The 23904-nt window shown below is 39.6% G+C and overlaps 2 protein-coding genes across 2 annotated transcripts; both read right to left on the minus strand.

Annotated features, from left to right (window-relative positions):
• Nucleotides 1–7485: 7485 nt before the first annotated feature.
• Nucleotides 7486–8522, minus strand: LOC140243235 (uncharacterized). Its single transcript, XM_072322906.1, has one exon. The coding sequence runs from the start codon at nt 8494–8496 to the stop codon at nt 7486–7488; it is 1011 nt and encodes a 336-aa protein (XP_072179007.1). The 5' UTR covers nt 8497–8522.
• A 3539-nt stretch (nt 8523–12061) lies between these two features.
• Nucleotides 12062–14704, minus strand: LOC140243900 (uncharacterized). The gene has a single exon (XM_072323570.1). The coding sequence runs from the start codon at nt 14702–14704 to the stop codon at nt 12062–12064; it is 2643 nt and encodes an 880-aa protein (XP_072179671.1).
• Nucleotides 14705–23904: the final 9200 nt, after the last annotated feature.

Below are 23904 nucleotides of genomic sequence, written 5' to 3' on the forward strand. Positions count from 1 at the left end.
ATAAATTATTCTTTCTATTTATTGAACGCAGGAGTGATTTTGAAATCCATGGGAGCCTGGGTATTTTTTTGTAATTAGCTGATTTTTCTCTACGTTTTGGAATACAAATGTCCAAATGTTGGATAAAAATCTTCATAAAATATTCATAAGACAAATTAACATCATCTGTATCAAAGATACAGGACCAGTCTGCGGTGTCTAAGCTAGCACCTAGCCTAGCTATACTTTCATGAGTAATTCTTCGTTTAAATATATTGTTGTTTTTATTATTAACTGTTTCATTTAAAGAAAAACCAGTCGAGATGGGGAAATGATCGGTGATATCTGAGAGTACTACAAAAGAATCAGGAGGAGGAAGAATGTTACAAAAAATGTTATCAATTAAAGAAACAGATTCATTAACTATACGTGTGGGTTTAGATATTAAGGGTAAAAAAGAGGCAGACAAAAATATTTCCAAAAAATCTTGCGACATATTGTTCTGTTTTAGTAAATCTATATTGAAATCACCCATTATAAAACAATTTTTATTGATAAAAAGTGGGTTTTTAACCAGATCCGAAAAATAATCTAAAAATGATTTAGTATTCGCGTTTGGTGGTCTATATACTACACCTATGATTATATTTTTGCTGCCTGGAACTGTGATTTCAATAAATAAAGACTCAAAAAAATCAGTCATACTGGTGAACTCATCGCGGACTACATAATCATAATTTTGTTTAACATATATGGCAACGCCTCCACCTACCCTATTTTGTCTGTTATTAACCACTAAATCGTACCCGTCGAGAGCGAAGGGAAGACTGGAGTCATGAGAGAGCCAGGTTTCGGTTAAACCTACCGCCGAGATATTATGCATGATGGGACTATTTAAAAATAACCTCAATTCTTCAAAATGCTTATTAATACTTCTAATATTAAAATGTAAAAGAGAAAAAGTAGTACTATCATATTCCTTGACAACATTGGTAAATTGGGATTGAGTAAGATATTCAGAAGACGGACTTTGCAATTGGTTCTCTGTGTCAAAATCATAATCTAATTCTTGCGGCGATGAATTAAAACTGTCAGAAACATAATTATCAAAAAAATTGTCATTTTGATTGATATTTGATTCGTTTTGTTCAAAAGAAGGTCCTGCCAAATCAAAAAAGTCATCATCATTAATTGAATTGAATGCTGTGTCTATAGAATTGCGTATTAAAGGGTGAGCGTGTTGTCCGTTGCTCGAGTCCACGAGGGCACCTGTAGAGGGCAGTAGAGAACAATTTGACTGTGGAGATTGTTGCAATATTGCAGTTACACATTTTATCGTTGTCTCTTAATATAACATTGTCTACAAAGGAAAATAGGATCGTCCTATACATAACATTAATACGATCTAAGTAGGCACAAACATAAAGAGAACAGTTTGTCATAAGCATGAATACTAATATTCAAAATAAGTTATAATAAAACTGCGGTAATTGTTCTTTATCCGATCAATAGAAGGAACACATGTATGTAATACGTATTGTGTTATGACAGAAGAGAAGACATCTCAAGTCTCATAGGGACCGCCAACCGCCACTATATAGGGCAAATACTAGGTTGCCAAGGGCAACTCTAGGAAGGAAATCCTTACCCGAAGAATCAATTTTACAAGAAATGAGAAAAAAAAAATAACCGTTTTTATCATTAATTCTATACGGATTCCTCCTCTCCCATAACTGCAGCGCAAAAGATCACCCATCCCTATGCCCCAAAAAGACCAACACGCTGGGACCGCCGACGGCCAGTATATTATATAGGGCAAATACATGGTTGCCAAGGGCAACTCTGTAGCGAACAAGGCACACACCAAATTCGAGCAAGTTACAAGTTGACATAAATTGTAATGAACTGTATTAAACTGTGCAGCCGGTCCACTGCGTGAGTGGAGAAGAATACAATACTCGGCTGATACTGTCAGTTCTGATGGCACCCGTTGGCAGATGCCATCCTGGACAAAAAGAACATGTAGGGCAAGTACACGGTTGCCAAGGGCAACTCTATAGCGAACAAAGCACACACCAAATTCGAACAAGTTACAAATTGACATAGTATGTTGTAATAAATTGTATTAAACTGTGCAGCCGGTCCACTGCGTGAGTGGAGAAGAATACAATACTCGGCTGATACTGTCGGCACCCGTTGGCAGATGCCACCCTGAACAAGAAGAACAAACTCAACAATTCACCCTGGATAACTACACAACCTGTATAAGATGCTTAAGCGTGTTTCAATATTGATAATGAAATTTAGCTTGTGTACGTTGACTGCTAAAAGGTTGAGTAATTTGGGAGCATACCTAGAAATTCAAAACATCAGCTGATTGAGTTCTGAATTGGTATGCCAATTAATCAGAAAAATATTTCGACCAAGAGAGAGTGAGAGAGAAAAAAAAACACCCAAACACATTTTATTAACTTATTGTCGTTATCGTAAAGGGTATATATCAACAACAACAACAAAGTATTAATTGCAGTCAGTTTTAGTCAATATTGAAAAAAAAAAATTGCATAGGTTATGGCATAGACGTGGATTTAGTTGCGATGGATCATAACCCCGTGCAGGCTCTAAACGCAATAAAATGCCGAAAATCATAACAACATATTTATCACATGGATTATGATACAAACATAGATTTGGTTACAACGAACCCTTACCCCGTGCAGGCTCTAGATTACAATAAAGTGACCTGACAACCATCATGCCTGCCGGGTACAGATCTCAAACAGCTACAGTCTAAAGGAGCCCATGCCCGAGGAATCCATTTGGAGAGAACAGGGGAGAGAACCAGCAATGGGCTTGAAAACAAGGAATGTCTACGAATAAACCGTGTTTATCATTCATTCTTATACAGATTTCTCCTCTCCCACAGCTGCAAAGCAATAGATCTCCTCATCCCTATGCCAAAACAAGATCCACACGCTGGGACCGCCATTGTATTATATAGGACAAGTAACAGTTGCAAAGCGCAAGGCACACATCGAATTCGAACAAGAGACAGGTTAACATAATCATTGTACTGTAATTCACTGTATATACGGCCGGTCCACTGCGTGAGTGGAGAAGAGTATAACCAGGGAGGTGGAAGAAACTTCCACCTCCCTGGTATAACATTCGGCTGTTACTGTATGCAGTTCAGATGGCACCCGTTTGTAGATGCCATCCTGAACAAAAAAAAAAAAAAGAAAAAAAAGAAAGAAAAAAAAAAGGAACAGACTGTACAATTCACCCTGGGTAACCATACACTACCTGCATCAAATGCTTAAGCGTGTTGCATTAATGATAATGAAATGTAACTTGCATACGTTTACTAATAAATAAATTTGAGTAATTTGGGAGCATACCTCTCATTTAAAAAAAAAAAAAAAAAAAAAAAAAAAAAAAAAAAAAAAACCATCAGTTGATGGAGTTCTGACTGAGAATGCTAATTAATCAGAAAAAATATATCGACCAAAAGAGAGAGAGAAAAAAAAAATCCCAAACTCATTTTTTATTTATTATTATTACATCATGAAGGTATTTATCAACAACAACAACAAAACATTGATTGCAGGTAGGTTTAGTAAATATTTAGAATCATAACAACTCGCATGTATTGTGATGTGAACGTGGATTTGGTTGCATGGACCATAACCCCTTGCAGACTCAAATCACAATAAAATACCGAAAATCATAACAGCGTATTTATCACATAAATTATGGTATGAACACAGATTTGGTTACAATAAACCATTACCCTGTGCAGGCTCTTGATTACAAAAAGTGACCTGACAATCATCATGCCTGCCGGGTACAGATCTCAAACAGCTACTCCCAGTCTAAGGGAGCCCATGCCCGAGGAATCAATTTGGAGAGAGCCAGCAATGGGCTTGAACACAAGGAATATCTATAAATAAACCATTTTTGTCATTCAATATTTTACGGATTTCTCTTCTCCCATAGCTGCAGCGCAAACGATGACCCCGTCCCTAGTATGCCCCAACAAGATCCACACGCTGGGCAAGTACACGGTTGCCAGGGGCAACTCTAAAGCGCAAGGCACACGCCAAATTCGAACAAGATGAGGGTTAACATAGGGCCTACTGAATTGTAATACACTGTACAGCCGGTCCAATGCGTGAGTGGAGAAGAATATAGCATTCGGCTGATGCTGTATGCAGTTCAGATGGCACCCGTTGCAGATGCCATCCTGAACAATAAAGAGGAGACTGTACAATTCACCCTGGGTAACCATACACAACCTGCATCAAATGCTTAAGCGTGTTGCATTAATGATAATGGAATGTAACTTGCATACGTTTACTGCTAAAAAAATGAGTAATTTGGGAGCATACCTCTAATTTTAAAAAACATCAGTTGTTGGAGTTTTGACTGAGAATGCCAATTAATCAGAAAAATATTTCGACCAGAAGAGAAAGAGAAAAAAAAAATCCCAAAACTCATATTTTATTTGTTATTATTACATCATAAAGGGTATTTATCAACAACAACAACAAAACATTGATTGCAGGTAGGTTTAGTAAATATTTAAAATCATAACAACTCGCATGTATTGTAATGTGTACGTGGATTAGGTTGCATGGACCATAACCCCTTGCAGACTCAAATCACAATAAAATACCGAAAATCATAACAGCGTATTTATCACATAAATTATGGTATGAACACAAATTTGGTTACAATAAACCATTACCCTGTGCAGGCTCTTGATTACAAAAAGTGACCTGACAATCATCATGCCTGCCGGGTACAGATCTCAAACAGCTACAGTCTAGGGGAGCCCATACCCGAGGAATCAATTTGGAGAGAACCAGTAATGGGCTTGAACACAAGGGATATCTATAAATAAACCATTTTTATCATTTATTATTTTACGGATTTCTCTTCTCCCATAGCTGCAGGGCAAAAGATCACCCCGTCCCTAGTATGCCCCAACAAGATCCACACGCTGGGACCGCCAATAGTTACTACATAGGGCAAGTACACGGTTGCCAAGGGCAACTCTAAAGCGCAAGGCACACGCCAAATTCTAACGAAATGCAGGTTAACAGAATTATGTAGGGCCTATTGTCACACCAATTGTATTATAATACACTGTGCAGCCTGTCCACTGCGTGAGTGGAGAAAAATATAACATTTGGCTGATGTCAATTAATCACAAAAAAAAAAACTAAATCTCAACAAAAGGATATAACTTACTATCATTATATCATAAGGGTATTTATCAACAACAACAAAAAAAAAACTGTAATTGCAGGTGGGTTTGATGAATATTGAGAATCATAACAAATATCTCTCACATGGATAATGCGGTAGGCGTGGATTTGGTTGTCACGGACCATATCCCGTGCTGGATCTAATCGCAATAAAATTCCGGCAATCATATCAATATATTTATCACATACACTATGATATAACCATAAATTTGACTACAATGAATCCCAATCCCGTGCAGGCTCTAGATTACAATAAATTGATCTGACAACCATCATGCCTGCAGGGTACAGATCTCAGGCAGCTACAGCGTAAGGGAATCCTTGCCCGAGGAAATCAATTTGGAAAGAACCAGCAACGGGCTTGTTCACAAGGAACATCTATGAATAAACCGTTTTTATCATTTATACGGATTTCTCCTGTTCCATAACTACGGAGCAAAAGATCACCCCATCCCTATGCCCCAAGAAGACCAACACCCTGGGACCGCCAACCATCACTATATGGTGCAAGTACACGGTTGCCAAGGAAAACTCTATAGCGAACAAAGCACACACCAAATTCCAACAAAATACAGGTTAACATATTATAAATACATTGTACAGACAGCCGGTCCACTGCATGAGTGGAGAAGAATATAACACTCGGCTGATACTGTATTCAGTTCAGATGGCACCCTTTGTAGATGCCATTCTGAATAGAAAAAAAAAAACAGACTGGACAATTCACCCTAGTTGACTAAACAATCTGCATAAAATGCTTAAGCGTTTTGCATTAATGATAATGAAGTGTGTATATGGCTTGCGTACGTTGACTGCTAAAAGGTTGGGTAATTTGGGAGCATACTAATAGCTCTATTTTCAAAACATCGGCTGTTAAGGTTCTGAATTGAGCTACCAATTGATTGAAATATATATGTGTATACATATGTATTTATCACTTCATACATTTAGATTTGGTTGGGATGGATCATGACATCGTGCAGACTCTAATCACAATGAAGTGACTTGACAACCGTCATGTCGGCCAGGTAAAACTCCTACAGCCTAAAAAGAAACCTATACTTAAGGAATCCATTTGGAGGAAACCAGTAATGGACTTGTTTACCAGGAACATCTATAAGTAAACCGGGTTTTTTATCATTCATTCAATACGGATTTCTCCTCTCCCACAGTTGGAGAGCAAAACATCACCCAATCCCTATGCGCCAACAAGACTAACACTGAGGAACTCTTTACATGATTTCGGATAAGAACAAGGTTGCCAGGGGCAACACTAGTGACCAAGACACACCAAATTTGAGCAAGTTACACCTGCTGTAATACACTGTGCAGCCGATTCATTGCGTGAGTGGAGAAAAATGTGATACTCGGCTGATACTGAATTCAGTTCAGATGGCACCCATTTGCAGATGCCATACTGAACAAAAAGATCCGACTGTATAATTCACCCTGGGCAACTATACAAACTGAATAGTCATGCTTAAGCGTGTTTCATTAATGATAGTGAAATGTAGCTTGCGTACGTTAACTGCTGAAGGGTTGAATTACACTGTGCAGCTGGTTCAAGACACAAACCAAATTTGAGCAAGTCACACCTGCTGTAATACACTGTGCAGCCGGTTCATTGCATAAGTAAAGAAAAATATAATACTCGGCTGATATTGTATTCAGTTCGGATGGTACCCATTTGCAGATGCCATCCTGAACAAAAGGAGAAAAAAAACAAGAAAAATACAGTATCTCGATATACATTTGGCACTGCAAGTTGACAGCAATTCTAGTAAATTTTGGATTCATTGTCTTCTACCATTTCAATTTAGTATCTTAATTTTGGCACAGTACGTTGACAACAATTCTAGTAAACTTTGGATTCATTTACTTCTACCACTTCAATTTAGTGTAATGAAAAACCGGAATATTTGTAATCGTGCAAAACCGGTGTGTTTTTATAAGGAAACCAGTGCGCATATTTTAACCAAACCAACATCATTGAATTTTTGAGCGCAATAGGTATACCTAATGAAAAACCAATACGCACATTTTAATTAAACCAACATCATTGAATTTTTGAGTGCAATAGATATACCTAAAATATAATTTCTGAGTTGCTCATGCAGGACAATAGGTATCTATCATATCATAATCATGTACAACTGGGCCAATGTTACTGATCTTCTCTGTAGGGTACACAAAACTTCAGTTGAAGTTATAAGAAATGTATATAGGAGATGACTACTCACTCGAAATTAAAGGGAGCGCCTCCGGTTTGGCGCCATTTTCCGGCATAGAATCTCAACTTGGTACCTTTGCTGTACATTTCTTGGACTTGTTTCTTCCATTTCTGTTTTTCTTCCAGGTCAGTCTGCGTCAAGTCGTCGATCATGAAATATCGCTCGTCCTTTAGGATTTCCCTGGCACGACGGATGACATCTACTTTTTCTCTGTATGAGAGAAACTTTATCAAGATGTGCCTGGGACGACCTTCCACCTTGCGACCATCACGATGAGCTCGCTCCACCTTTGTGGTCATCTTGAATTTGGACCGCAGGATGTCTTCGACGATGTGGGCGCAGTCTTCCCTCTGGTCATTTGTTGTTTCAGGGATTCCCACGATGCGGATGTTATTCCTCCTAGATATTCTTTCGGTTTTGTTTGTTTCCGCTTTGTTCTTCAATACTTCGGAGCGGAGTTCGGCTATTTCTTTTTCCATTCTTTTCATTCTACCTTCCATTTCCTTTTGTTTGACTTCGAGATCATCGACCCGTTTGCTCTCAAATTGGATAGAAGCTTCAATGTTGGCCTCAAGATCGCTCAACTTCCCAAGGAACTTGTCGACAGCGTCTTGGATCATTTTATTGAATCCGCTGGTAGCTTCCTTGAAATATGCGTCCAAGCTTCCAGGGGTTTGCACATTGGGAGGTGCAGAGGCCAGTGCTTCCTTATCGGCGGGCATAGTGGTGCCTCGATCTGGGTGCGTTGGGTTGGTTACCGTCGTGGATGCGACAGCCATATTTGTGACGTCATCAGGCACCAGTTCAACAGATTCCGCATCGCTGGCTGTTTGGCCTTCCAACGACTCTCGCTGGGAAGCGGCCGGAGTCATGGGCGCAGGGTTAGTGACCTTCGGGTTCGGACTTGACGGGCTGTTTGCACGTACCTGGGTTGCGGGTTTTCTCACAGAAGGACCATAGTTTTTTGCCTTTGTAGCGGCTAACCGTTGCGGCCGAGCAGATTTTTGTTGGTCCATCCTCAGGCGATGTTTCTAACTTTGTCGTTTTGTTAGAATGTGAGACCCGAAAAAATGAAGTAGACGTCCCAATTTGGTGAAATTTTGTTACTTTTGCGAGACAAACGAAATTGCCGCGTGCGTCTCAGTCCATAGCGCCCTCTACCTCCAATTCTAGGGGGGGGGGGGGTCAAAAGTTTATTTGATGAAAATCGGTTTTTAATGACTGAGATATCTAAAATAAAACAAGGAAAACAAAGAGATCCTAATAAAAGGCGTGGCCTGTCAATTCATTAGGATCGCTTTTTGGATATTTCAGCCGTTTCAAGGCCAATTTTCATCAAATAAATGTTGAATTCTTCTTGAAATTACATGCTCTTTCATATTTCATAAGAAGTTTCTCATTATCCCACAAAAAAATAATAAACCTGAATCTTAACCTCAACCAGCATACTGTACAGTCCCTTTAGGTCTACATCGACCTCAGCTGAAAAAGAGCCATATAAAAATCTCAATTTTAGGATAGAAAAGAAAGACCTCAGCTGAAAAAGAAACCATCTAAAAAATCTTAATCTGGTAATAGGATAGAAGCAAATCGCTGATACCGCGACGACAAATACAGATGTTGATTAACAAAAGTAGAATGATGAATATATCAAAACAATAGCTTTATCAGCACCACTGGCCCCAGAGGGCCTTCTCATAGTGATGTTGTGAGAGTGAGGGTCCTCATGGGTACAGCAGGTTAGGAGGCAGCACACTGTGTCTTTAACCCTCTGCGAGCCGCGTTAATTTCCTGTCCATAGGTACAATTGTATGTGTGTGAAAAATCTGATGTGCACATCTCTTTAGACTCACTGGCACAGAAAGAGCTAAGGAGGGGCCGAAGAGGGTTGGCGCGGTAACAAATTCCCCCACATAGCTGAGAACATCACTTTATCTTCAATTTGCTCAAAATTATTGTCAGTGACTAGTTTAAACAATGTGTTTGTACAATGTCTGTCTTTGTTAATAGTAAATTCACTTGTACAACGTAGTCATCTTTTTTCTGGTATTTTGATCTGATAAGCCACACCTGGCAAAATCTTTCGAATCAGTAATATTGTATTATTGACAATATTATTCAAAATCATTTACTTAATTTTAGACGGGTCTGTTTAATGTTGCAGCCTTTGCATATTTTGAATAGTAATTTGCCCTTTGCGATATTAATCTGCCAACCAGAAGACCTCTGATGGCCCCAATCCTAACCCTTTCAACCTGTTCTGCGCTGTCATTTTGCCCTTGTTGAGTCATCAAAGCAGTCTGCCATCAGCTTGGATCGGTAATTGCCGATGATATTAATAGAAATACCAGACAAAAACAACCGGCATTGTCATTCTGACAATTAGAAAAAAAAAAAAACCCGAAAAATGAACAGAATGTAATTATGCTGAGTACACCATGTAGCCAATATTCAGCAAGGGCACCGAAGTCGCAGATGTAGCATGGGTTTACATGTAACTATATCAGTTGAAGTGATTTGAGTGTATATATGCACATGTTTTGGGGTATCATGTTTATTTGAATTACGACGATAAATGCGAGATACGTTTATGTTGATGATGCAATATCATTTTTTTTCGCACAACCAAAACTCTGATAAGATTGAGGTGCTCGTTAAAATGAGTTATGATTTAACCAGATATCAACGATATCTTTCAGTTCTTTGGTAAAGTTTTCATAGAATCATCGTCTAATGTGAATGAAATATATGTTTAGTTCTCTGAAAGTCTTCTAAAGATTGATACTTTCATTGCGTAACAGAAATAAGATCTGTACTTTTGTTTTGCTTCTTTGTAATTCAAAATTAATAGTCATGTTGTATTCAACTATTCACAACAGTGAATTGTATTTTGTTTTGACCTGGGAAGTAAATGAATAATTATTTACATGTGTATATCTAATACAGTATTCACCTTCACGGAGCTTTCTTTGTGCGCAAAACAAACTAAACGGTAATTGAAACATGAAATGACGATAACGTGAGGGTTATTTTGAGGATTTTTCCCACGGCATATCAAAATAATTACTGACATTCACACAATCATCTGTCTGTTCAACTAGCGGGGGCCGCATCACACCAGCAACCACCTATATAGAAACATCAGTATTATACATGTAACACGAGAAGGCAAGACACGTTTTTTCATTGATTCAAAACAAATTTACTATATTTTTAGACAACCAATCACCTCCAAATCTTTACTTGCCGCATTGCGTATTCACTTCACTTCACAAGAGTACAAAAAGCTATATACAAGCACAGCATAACAATGCTGTGTACATGAACATGGTGTATGTACAAAAAAAGTTTAAACTATTCACACGTTATCTATATCTTTAGTAAAATAAATACGTCTCTCTGTCACCGCTAATTCCATTGGAATTCTGAACAACTATATCTGCCTGAATATCATGGTGCTTTTTAGTTGTTATTACATGACAGCATTTTGTATAAAAAAGCCTTTGAAACGAACGAGTTGGTGTTTGATATTACAAATCAAACTTCCTGACCATATGACTAAGTGAATATGAACCTTTACATTAGTAACAGATACCCAATGTTTGAAATTCAATGTAAAATATGTATTTTTGCTTTCTTTTTGAATGTTTAAAATGAGGCAGAATAATGATATTATGTCATAAGTTTACAGATCACAACAAGTTTCATGAACCATGTTGTTACTAGCTGTTGATTTTCTCATGTTCACGTCTAATGGTTTTTCAAACGCGTTTATTTTACCCACTTCATTATGATAACAGCACGTTTCAGTGACTGACAGAGATAACGATTTGTGGCTTTATACGACATATCGTACAAGTAATATCGATGTCATTGTCCTGATGCTTTCCAGGTATTCCGAGAGCATTTGTTTCAAAATTTAAAAGGAAATGTTCAACACCAACTCAGAGACGGCCTAGACAGTATAATCATAGATATGTGTTACAATAGATATCATATTGTACATGGGATTGTTATGTGTTTTTATACCATGTTTGTTTTTAATGAGATTTAAATCCATGGTTTAAAAGTGTTTTATGGCCATTGAATAAAACTGTACCGTGTTCATCAGGTCTTATTTTAAAGATCTGAAACGCACAAAATTGTTACTAAACAATTGTACTTGTTAAAGGAAACATTTCTCGCAACCTGAACTGATGTTAACTTCTTAATCCAGGAAGATTTTATTTCATTTAAAGTAGATAATTCTACACGGGAAGCCGTGTTTTCTTTTGTTCATTTTTTTTTCTCCCTTTTTTGCAGCCAACTTGTAATGCTGTTAAAATGTGACGTAATCGGATGTGCCTGCTGTAAAAAGGAAAACTTCAAATTCCGACACTCAGTAACCCACGATAAGTGTTTCTTTAACCAACTAGTGATTATGACCGTTGTCATCGTCTAAATAGACCAGTACATTTCGTTTGTAGGAAAAAAAAAATAACAATGACAGCTTCTTTCACACTTAGAGATTGTCGAAAAAAAAAATCATCGAAAGTCATATTAAAAGTATTCCTCTACTCTGCCTAGTGGGCAATCATTACGTCAACTAAGATCAATGTATATTCTGCTTTCACCGCTATGTTTCCTTGGGTACTGGTACTGTCCTTGCTTAGGTCCCGGCCATAAAGCGGAATAGTTCGGATCATGAACCACCATGTCGGCATTTTGATAAATATGAGTCTTTCTTCCCGTGGCTTTATTCTTGAGAGCCGCGAGCGGTCCCGGCAGCTTGATCGTCGTTGAAGGCGACGTCGTGCTCGACGTCTTAGACGTTGGCGATCTTGCGACCGTCGGCGGCGCTGCATCACGCTTGCCTTCCGACCTCACTGCTTCTGATTGCGACTGAATAGACTGAGGTGATTGCATCGTTTGTTTAGCGTTCGATGCCTGGGCACTGACAGCAGCTAGTCGAAGCTGTCGTATCCTGATGCTATCAGGATCGGTAACACTTTCTGTAATGACGTAGCGTGCACTGTCGTAGCTACTTGCAGTACTTATAGTGTCTTCGCTATCACTGAAATAACTGGAGGCTCCTCTGCTTTCATCCACTCTCTCGTAGCTACGAAGGCGCCTGGCGTGCGACATTTGTGCTGGACGGGGTGGCTTAGAGGATAACCGACGCCTCCCCGAAAGTGTCAAGATACCTTTATGACGTCCAGAGAGAAGAACTCGAGGAAGCCATCGCCTGTACCACAGGAAAAATAAAATACCCGTCAATGAAGCCGTAAATAGGAATGTTAGTAAGACGGCAGCGGCAACATCTCCCGATCCGCTGGTAGCACATTGAGGAGTCCGTGGATCTAAAGGTCTATGTGGAGATGTTTCTCTGTCTCCGATCACGACGGTAGGATTGAGCTGTGTACTCGTATGATCCACGTGTTGATCATGATGTGGCAACCTACTTCCACTTCCTTGGCTATTCGTGTCTCTCCCGGCGCCACTCGTGATGTGCGGCGTGGATGTTGAGTCAAAGGGGTCAGTCGGCATCTCCTGAGTGTTTGTCGTGATTTGGGGCTCCTCAGGATTGTGAGTCGACGGCTTGTTAGGAGGAATCCCATTCGACATGGTGGAGTTTGTGCCAGGCGCTTCTGGGGGTGGCGGCTTCACCATTAATCTCACAGCTCCCTGTACCTGGCCCGCAGGATTAGCCATGATGCATGAGTATGTTCCCTCATCAGCAGGTGATGCATAGGCCACGAGCATACGTCCATCTTCAGTGATCCTCAGTCTCTGATTAGGACTCTGATATGAGAGCGGGTTCAATCGAAGACCACTTGGAGCCACCCACGTGACTTTAGGCCTCGGGAACCCTGAACTTGCACAGGAAAGAGTTGCGTTCAGACCCGATTTTATAGAAATCATTCGTCGGTATGGCCGTATGACGGGTGCGCGGCACTGGAGATCGGAGGGTTGAACAGCAGTCAGACGTGATCCGCGAAGTCCTCTAGGCTCCATTGCGTTACATCTTGGTATTTCATTCGGATGGTGAGGTGCCGGATGTGTTGTGGTCAGGAACCATTGTCTCAGTCGCTGTGCTCGACAGTCGCATTGTAGGGGATTCCCTATGAGCAACAGACGCTTCAGTAACGGGAAAGATTGCAGCGTCTGTGGGGCAAACGCATCTAGTCGATTTGATTTAAGATTTAACGTCGAAAGCATACGCACGTTCGGCATCGGGGGAAAAACTGCAAGCTGATTTCCTTCAAGATTTAAGCTGGTAAGTCTCGACATGGATGCAAAGTGTTGTGTGGTCAGGACTTGAAGTTGATTGTTCTGCATCTGCAACCGTTCGACGTTGAAGAGTGGACGAAATGCCTCCACGGGTAATTCTGTAATAACGTTAAATGACAGATCAAGTTCTGAAAGAGCTGACAGCCCTTCGAACGCCCCAGGCTCTACATTGGATATCATGTTGCTATTAAGTATGATGTCTCGGACGCTGCTCAGATCGGCAAAGGAACCGTTGTGAATCGTCTTAATGTGAGTATCCGTGATGTCAAGATCGGTCAGTCGGGCTAGCCCTCTCATGCTTGGGATGTTTGTAAACCTGTTGCCATCCAGATCGAGCTCGACAAGGCTCGAGAGTCCGTTGAGGAACGGCATATTGGGATCAGTAGTAAGGTGATTCTCGTGCAGGTACAAGCGTTTCAACGAGCGCAGCGACGAAAAGACGCCCTCGGGTAGAATCGTCAACCGATTGCCCGCGAGATTCAGCTCAATGATGGTTGATAAATCGGTGAAGGTCTTTGCGTCTATACTATCAATGGCGTTCCCTTGCAACAGGAGCGTCTGCAGGACGCGTAACCCCCGAAATGTATTGGCCGTGAGTTTTGTAATGCGATTGGTCGCAAGGTTCAGGGTCGACAGCACAGTGAGTCCATTGAAGGCGTTGTCCTCCACGCTGTAAATTGCGTTGTTGGACATATCGAGTTGGCGGAGCATCCTATAATTGGCCAACCCCGCCCTCGGCACGGTCTGCAGTGAGTTTTGCGCCAGCATCATCACTCGGGCGCCATGGTAGTTTGGTGGTATGCACGTCAGCTGTCTGCTCTCACAGTCCAGTTTGCCTGTTTCTCGTGTGAGGGCGCAGCTCGAGCCACAAGACCCCTGGGCATCGATCATTCTCCAGGTCAGCCCCACCAGGAAAACCACGAGGAAAGCATCTCTTCTTTTGCTCAGTGCCATCTTTCAGCGCCACTGCAATTATGAGAAAGAAAAGAACAAAAGAACAAAACTTCATTTAAAGCTCACGAGTTACATCATACATATACGTGTATCTATCTTCTGAAACTTCAGTCTTACACGACAGACTACACAATGAACAACTTCGAGAATGTTCGACTCAGTTTTAATATACTGTATGATTCTGTCGTTTAAATGTCAAGTCTTCTGCTGCAATCTATATTAAGAAAAATTTATTCTGTCATTTGAAATTTCGCACCATTACTTTATAAAGACTTGCACGAAACATATTATTTTCTACTAGAATGTGAATCGTGTTGTCCTTTCTAAATAGCTTTGCCCCAACTGTTGGCCATAAAAGAAAATGATAAATCTGAGGTCAATCTTTACATAAAACTTTCTGTCCTTCGCGTTCTTATGGGAAATTTTGATTTCGCTTTTTGATTGCTAAATCGGAAACATAAGACTGTATCTAGAAGATAGAAAAATATTGGCGCATCGCGGTCGGGCACTTGCTTTCCCTCAAATTTCGCGTTGGTACGGACATGTTGGTTTCGATAATGTACCTCGGCCTCTTTCTGAATTTCCATATTCTAGTAGCGATACGCAACACACGCGAACAGGTGCAATGGTTACCATGACGATCTTGTAGCGCATGTAACGACGCTTGCCCGTGGTTCCCGGAGAAAAGAAAGATAGTTTGGACTTGTAATTAATTACGGAGCTGGCGCAGGAGGCCGGCGGAATGTGATAGTGATGCTCTGTGAAACCGGTATGCGACAACTCGTAAAACGAGAGAAGATGATGCTCTAATCGCAAGTGCATCGAGAGTCGAGGAGGAAAGGAGCCTTAATTGCGTCTAATTTGTCGAACGTAGCGGATGACAGATTTCATCACAACTCTCCCAGGAGTAGCAACATCCCAACAGGCACCGACGCCGAAACTCGTTGTTCAAAGTAACTGATGCTATGTGGATTCGCTCACTTTTGTGCACCGAGAGGGAACTCGACAGTAAATATCAAAAGCCAGTTTGATTACTATCTATTCAACAAATTATGAGTGTTTACTTTTCTTAAGCTCTTAAATGTTACGGATCACACTTCTGTGCAATTTCTAATCTGGCGTCGTTCAAAGTTAATGAAACTGAAAGAGATTTATGTTACATTGCGCTCACCGCAAGCGTTCTAAAATTCGACAAATCCACAAGCCATTGTGATTTCCATACCGTAATATTCCAAGCCAATAAGAAAGTGTATTTGCACATCAATTTGGTTGTTTCTTTGTTGTTTGGTATTGTTTTGTTTCACGGGGGTTCTCAGACGACGATTGCTGCCGTGAGCGTTATATATAAGCATCGGCTCTTTGCTCTTTGATGAATAGTGATCACAGTAAACATTGCAAAGCAATGATTATGAAGACACCAAAATCTTTGTGCACAGAATCATGACTTGAAGATACCTATAAGATAATAATCATAGTATAAGGCGTTTAAGGAACTTTTTTCTCGCAATTTCACCTGTTGGCTTTGGCCACAATCTGACGTTTATTACTTGGACGCTTAACCTGTCGTTGTCCTACAAAGTGAGATGGAATTAGGAAGAGTTTTAAAGAGAAAAGATTCTCCTTTTAGATGCATGAACACGCAATGACACCGAACAGACAGGGGGAAAAATCATCTTATCATCCTCATGACCTAAATGATTGGGGAGCCAAGAACACTAATTCGAAATGATTATGGACAACAAATTGTCGAAACCACAGTGTGACTGAAGTTGATATAGAGGCGTTGGTACGGCCATCATCTGGACACGTCGAGATAACACGGATGAGGCAGCGTGATCAACAGACCACACTTCCTGGGCTGCAACACGTTTGCCGCGCTTCCCCATTCCACGTGCCTCTAATAATTCCTGAATTCGTGTTTTTAAATGTTCTTTTTTTTTCTTTTTTTAAGGGGGGGGGGGAGGTGTTCATCGATAATGATAATGCTGCGTCACTAGCTGTTTACCATATCCAGATGTTTATATGCACTTTTATGATCTTTGGGGTTATGGAGCAGATAGATATATTTAGAGTGTTTCAGCCAAAAGAAAAAAAAAATCAAAACCATTGCTGGGGAAGTCGAGTGGAAGAGAGAACCACATGAGGGGAAAAAGACGTGTGTAAACATGGACACAATTAGACAGGGTCATGGACATTAAGATGGCTTGATAACCGAAGGAAAACTGAAAATTGGAATAAATACACCAAAAAATGTAAGCTATTAATATATGATTTGTTTATCTATACTTCGTATTTGAGTTACTTTCTGTTGACTGGAAATAAAAGCTCAATTCAATAGAGTGAATTGAATTGCACTGAATTGAATTGAATTGAACTGATTTGAATTGAATCGAATTGTTCATATGAGTGTAGGGGGGAGAGAGAGTGTGTGAGGTGCGGAGTAAAACAAAATGACTTTTAAAAAGACACTATATCACATGAAAAAGAAAAATGCTCATAATGATGACATTATGTGCATACCGACGTGCATGCTACACTTAAGCCGATGGAATAAAAGTGAAATATGCCCTTCGAAAAATGAAATGAAAGAGAAAAAAATCTTGACGATACGTTGTCTGCCGGTCAGAGCCGCTGGCGAAAGGTGGCAACTTCAGTTTGATTGTGAAATGATATCTTAATCTCTCCTTGAACTCTTGTTGAAGTGAATATTAGCTTGGGTTTTGTTGAAGGTTAGTGGTATTATGTGCACTATTCGGAATGAGATACCGCTCAAGAATTAGCATATTATAGCGATGTGGTTGATTAAAAGCAATGTAGAACACTTTCAAAATATGATAGGATCCATATAAGGACTTTGTTATCATCAATTATTGAGTCGATTTTTAGCTCCTGGATTTTCTTCTGCATTTTCCATCAAGTGATAACAACCTCTGCGTGTGTTCACACCCTGTATTTGAAAACATTAAAGCTTTATAAAGTCTTGTTCATTTGGACGTCCGGCTGTTTTCTGCTTTCCTTTCCCCTCCCTCTTCTCCTCCCCCAACAAATAAAATAGAAAGAAAAGAGGGCACTGAGGGCTCCCCATTCCCCCTACCCCCCCCCCTTCCCACAAAAAAAAAGGAAGAAAAGAGTTGGCACTTGTTTAGGTAGCGATGATAGCGCCGATGGAACTTCTGGTGAGGTTCGAAGTGTAAAAACATCCCTTTCCTCAAATCAGTGACAAAGTGACAACAATGACAAAAAAAAACCCTCAAGTGGAAGTATTTCAAAGTCGTAGGCCCTTAAATGCTGCCCCACGATTATCGCAGAGAATCACTCTCCAATTACTTCATACCACTTTCTCATATCTGTTCAGGGTTTGACCAACACGAGAGCTCCTCTTAGTGTGTATGAATCCTAACTATGCTTTTGCTGTTCAGTGATTCACGTATTACATTTCGCATCAGGAGGGAAGCCTACATCTTTCCACGGTAGCTGGATATGAATGCCCAATATGCTCGTTTTCTAGTGTACATTCGAATTCATGGCATCATCCTTTTTCTCTATAGAGGACGAATATTTTGTTAGCAAAGTACAGGTACATGGTTGTCACATACATTTATCTATAATACTCAATGCATTTTAATCCTTAATACCTGCTTCACATGCGTTGGTTGTTGCTATGTCGGGCTACCGCAAGTCTCTTTCAACATGTCTGGTTGTCGGAAAAGTCTTGTCATAAAGATGTACTGTAAGTTGTGAATACTATTGATAGTAAACTGGTCTACTGTATGGAATGTAAAATCTGTTGTCGTTTTAACCTGTATATCGTCACCTCAAGCTATAATTGTTACATAGGCTGTATTTGAGACTCCTTTGGTATATTCTATTAAATGATGAAAAACTATTTCTAGTTATCAGGCTTAGCACCATTCACTAACCATCAACCAATCATTCACTCAGTGAGAAAGTTCACCATTACCAGTCAGTGTCCTGCTACTATTATTGCTGCTGGTTATTTCTTGACTCAGGTCCAGACTTTCGGTCTCATTGGTCAGTAAAGACTATCATACCATCATCACTCCATATCGCTGTTCACACGAGACAAACACATTCAAGACTCATTTTCAGCATCACGGGATGGCAGCAGGTGCTATGCTTTTAAATAAATGACCCCTTTTAATTAATATTCCCGCACTGATTGACTGTGATTGGGACTCTAAAATGTCGCAGCCGGTTACATAACAACGAGGATGTACTACTTTGAGCAGCCCATTTAAGAAGGAAGACTAAAATTAAAAGTTCCTCTCCCACTTCGGCATCCCCTCCACCCCCACCCCCCCCCCCTTCCCGACGATAGTGTTAGGTAAGGTCCCTTCAGGTACTTGGTATATATACCTGACATAATACATCTCTACATTCACTTATCAGTTCTTACAGTGCCCGTCCTTATCATTAAGATCTGACATTATCTGGCATCAGATGATTCCAAAACACAAATTCATTACCGATCGATTAAATACACCAGATTAATTTGCTACTATTTGATTAATTTGTCACTCGAGAATACTTACCCTTTTTGTACCGAGAATAATGGTCGCAATTTTTTCGGGGTTCAAATAAATTCACTGGAAATCTATGGTGTTGTTTTCATCTGCCATCGTGAAGTAGTTTTAAGTTTTTTTATTCTGAGGAAAGGTCTGAATACCTTCCTCTTCGATATACCAGCTTATGCAAGGAATTAAATTTTCAGGGTTGCAAAAAGGGCACGCGAACTTTAAAACAATATGTTGCATCTTGGCCAGTTTCTAGATGACACTGCATAATCTTGAACTATTGTTAGCAATGGCTTTAAAATAATATTAGCCAAAACAGCGTGAATGTGGTAATATCCAGTGGAGTCAATGGACAAATATAGGAAGATATCCCTTTTCATCAATTATGATAGATTATGATATCCTTGAAGGAAGTTAATTTCAAGTCATCTACAGTACATTTTGAGGGTCTTGAACCTTGGAAATGAAATGTGGTTGGTATAACCTCGCATTATCGGTGTACATGACAATGCCACATCCTTTGATTTACCGCCAATGACTTCTTTATTTTTTGTCTTATTCTTAGATGTCACATGCTCATCGCTTATTATCTGGCATTAAGAAATCACATATTTTAGATAATATTTTGGGTTGCTGTCTGTTCGTAAAATGCCACCATGATCATGCTGTATTATGTTGTGTGTTGATTTATAATTGGCGATATATTAGTGGTTTCTTTTCGATATTGGCACCATCACTGAACACACATAGACAACTGGTATTGAGCTTCGGATGGTGACATTGATCATATTTTTATCAAAATAAAATCCATCGAAAAAGGTCGCATTTGACAGTCATGTTGCGGAAATTCAGATTAATAATGCAAAGCATTTGATGGGGGAAAAAAAGGTCACAGCCCTTGCAAGAAGAACACAGTCATGGTCCTGCTAAAGATATTTTTACATGAATGTTTACAGAGCAAGGCCAGATGTGTGCTATACTGAATCCCGCCCACTCAATTGCCAGTACTGCGGTCTATGGAAAGGTTGCATGAAACAGCTAGCTTTACAGCACATTTGTAGGTCTGCGCATCATTTCACAAAGTTTTGGTCACCTTGAAAAACAAACCCCAAAAGGAAAAAACAAAAAACAAACAAACAGATACAGACGTGTTTCATTATTCCGCTCCAAAATCATGACCTGTTGATATTTTCAGAGCCGTGAAAGACGCATTTTTGATTGTCTATACCATTATTTGAGTTGCGTCTTCTCATTTTGACAGTTGTTGTTATTGTTGTTGTGTTTTTCAAACTGCAATTTAAAAAGGTAAAGACATTATGTGTCCAATCATGGCGGCTGTTGTTCCCATGTGATGATTCGTCTCACCTCCCTGATAACACCGATGTGCAGCATATAGTAAGAACCATAACTCATGTAAATTTTTCACGAAAGATTTGTGTGGAGCAGACTCAATAATCATTTAATCATTCAGTACACATGTATAGTCACTTTAGGGCTACTTTACCACCCCACCCCCCCCCCCCAAAAAAAAAGAAAAAAAGAAAGAAAACACGACTCGAATTTCAATCTTCAACATCTCACTTCTTTTACAATCGCAATAGTCTCAACAGCAGCTCAAAAAATGTGACGATTTTTTTTTTAATGAAGAGGAGTAACAAATAGAAATAGATAGACTCCCTCCCCATACCAAAACAAAGCACAGCTTTCACAATATAATCATGTTCGTCTTAGCTTAAATGAGTTCTGTTGCTCTTGTTCAAATCAACATACTCATCGTTTGAACTTGGATCTCCATTCGAGTGCACTAATCTGTTACTTAATTTGTGCAGCTCGTTCGCGTACACGTGTGTAACTTGGAAGTAAGTATTCTCAAAACGAAGCAGTCCTTGAAAAAAAAAAATGAAAAAGACTGAACCAAAACAAACCAAAAATAAATAGATCAAAACAAAATGCCTGCCAAGATACGATTCATCGTTTCCTTGCCAAACTGCAAGACCTTTTTGCTCTGTTCTAGTTCTATCTTCCTTTTCTGCAGCGAGTATCATTATTTATGTCATCGTTAACAACCTCATCGGAAATCTGCCCTCCGAATGTTTATAATGCTTTCTTTCTCCTTTTCCGCCACTACTATTAAGAACTCGGCCCTAATTATGATGTCGCATTGCACCACATGTTCAGTAATATGGATTCTGATAAATACTCCTCGATGGCGGAAAGTTGTGAACAATACATTCCTCTCGTTGATTCGGGGGGAAATCCCCGTCATAGTTTGGGAACTCGAAAACTAAAATAAGAGTTCGTCGGGCTGTAATTATTTTACAAAGGAGGCTGAGTAGAATCGGGTTAATTTCTGCAATGGCCAAAGATAAACGCACAAGGTATAGAAAGCGGCGAGTAGATGAATAAACTTAAGTATTTTACAATATAATGAAAAGAAATTGAAAAAAAAAAGAAGAGAAGCAAACCAACCGAAACCGCCTCAAAATACATTTTTCTTGATTCTCTGAGACGTGTGCGGATAGGAGATGGCGTGTTAAATGTGTCAATTGCTACTAAATAATGCAATATCACACTATTTATGCATACTAATATGTTTTCACTTTCTCTTCCCCTCCACTCCAACCCCCCCCCCCCCTCTCTCTCTCTCTCTCTCTCTGCCTATCTCTCTTCCAATGATTGGGCGATAAACACCAGAGTACTTTCATATTAACCTGTTAACAGTGATTTCACAAAATGCTGATAATCGAAACCACGGGTTGAATCCCATGTCTGACATTTCCATAGACCACCGGTGTTCAAGATTATTAACCTACATTGTCACAGTTCTTTCTTGTTATCTATAATTCGATCTCCTTCTTATGTTAGATATATTTTTTTTCTCTCTACAAGAATATTACTTTCAACGGAAAAGAAAAAAAAATATATGTAACATATATATATATAGTCGGTGTGGTTCTCTGCAGTGAGTTGGGCTAACTTCACAGCTTGTAGCCGTCAACAGCTGCCAGTGCGGCTGCTCAAAAGTTTCTTTTGCACTCCATCAGAGCGAAAATGCGGAAGTTGAGATGCGTGTTACAAATTATTATTTATTTTCTCGTACAGGACTCGTTCAGTGCGAGCAGACGACAGAAGGAAAAATCTGGGCGCGCGCGCGGGAAACGAATGGCGCCAAAACGCCCGACAAAATGGCGGAAGGCTAAATCGGTGTTGATCCCCACCGTGGCAATGTATAACAGTCTCACAATTCTCTGTTTAAACCGGCAGGTATCATTTATGATGGGAGATAGGGGATCATCCTAAACTCAAGTTCTATGGCACTTGTGCTTTTTAAGGATCCATTCTTTAAAACCGCTTTGAAACTAGATCTTGACAAAAACGATTTTTCTCGATTATTGGCTCTTTTTGAATCAGGTGGTTGAGCAGGTTCAAGATATTTTTCATTACTTTTTTGTGTTGCCAGAGCCACAGAGCTGAGCCTGAAAAAGAAGGAAGTTCGAATTGACGGAAAACAGACGAAGATGTCACGAGAGAAGCTCACGTGAATTACAGGCAATTACATACGTAATGGTCCTAGTACACATGATAGGATACGCACAATATTGTATAGGCATATTTGAGACCATAGTAAGTAGTCATACATACTAAGTACATGTAGTTACGATAACATAACGTGGGGACTGTGATATCGACAATTTAAGCATAACGACCTGAGAAACACTTTGTTTTTCAATGTATTAAATCAATAGGCACCACCATATAAAACTGACATGTTTATTTCCGTTTCCATATTTTAAGAATGCCACAGATTTGTTCTTTCCCCTTTTTGTCTGATTTTTTTTTTCTCTAGGTGCCATCATCGGGATGCCCAGAGTCATCCAATCATCTCGGCTGCAGTTAGACAGACGATCGGAAATGGGAAAATGTTAAATTTAACACTCAAAATGATTGACTTATCATTTCTGGGCCCTGTTTTATGAAGAGTTAGAATTGATTATATAGTTGATTTCAACTGTAAGTCTATGGTAGCCTGTGTGGTAAGGAAATTTAAAATCAACTTTATCTTTTGATAAAACGGGGCCCTGAAATGGTAGTCCAACATTACGTCGACGAAATGACTGCTTTCGTAACGAAATAGACCATGCGACACTTGGCGCCCCATACAAAACTAAGGTCTTTGTCCATAGTTTAAACCATATTATTATTGTACCATCTTCGTGAATTCGGGCCTTTGAGTACAAAAATGTAATATCTTTGGTTATGATGTAATTATTGCCCTTTCCATTATCACAGAAAGAAGTTTCTATAGACGCTCTCCTCACAATGGATGGATAATAAATTACAGCTGGATTATATAACAAAGTTACCCAGTCAAGAGCTGGCATTTAGAATTATAATTGCGTCCCATCCTTTCGTTAAGTGTTCCGCATTTAGACATCCTTTATTTGAGGCCACATTTGAGCAAGTGTTCACTAAGAAGGCGTACAATGTACGTGGGTGTATCAAAATGCAACACAGGTCACTTAATGATTTGGAATCATCTTATAGCCTAGGATCCAATTATACATTTTACAAAGGATTTTACAATGGAGGAGCGCCAGGAAAGATGAGAGAGATAATTACATGCTCTAAATATGAAGACATGGACAAGGAATGATAAGAAAAACA

This window comes from Diadema setosum, chromosome 20 (genome assembly GCF_964275005.1).
Source record: "Diadema setosum chromosome 20, eeDiaSeto1, whole genome shotgun sequence".
Lineage (NCBI taxonomy): Eukaryota > Metazoa > Echinodermata > Echinoidea > Diadematoida > Diadematidae > Diadema > Diadema setosum.

What these genes read in the sequence shown, in the direction of transcription:
- LOC140243235 (XM_072322906.1), bottom strand. Translation starts at nt 8,496, where the DNA reads ATGGACCAACAAAAATCTGCTCGGCCGCAACGGTTAGCCGCTACAAAG.
- LOC140243900 (XM_072323570.1), bottom strand. Translation starts at nt 14,704, where the DNA reads ATGGCACTGAGCAAAAGAAGAGATGCTTTCCTCGTGGTTTTCCTGGTG.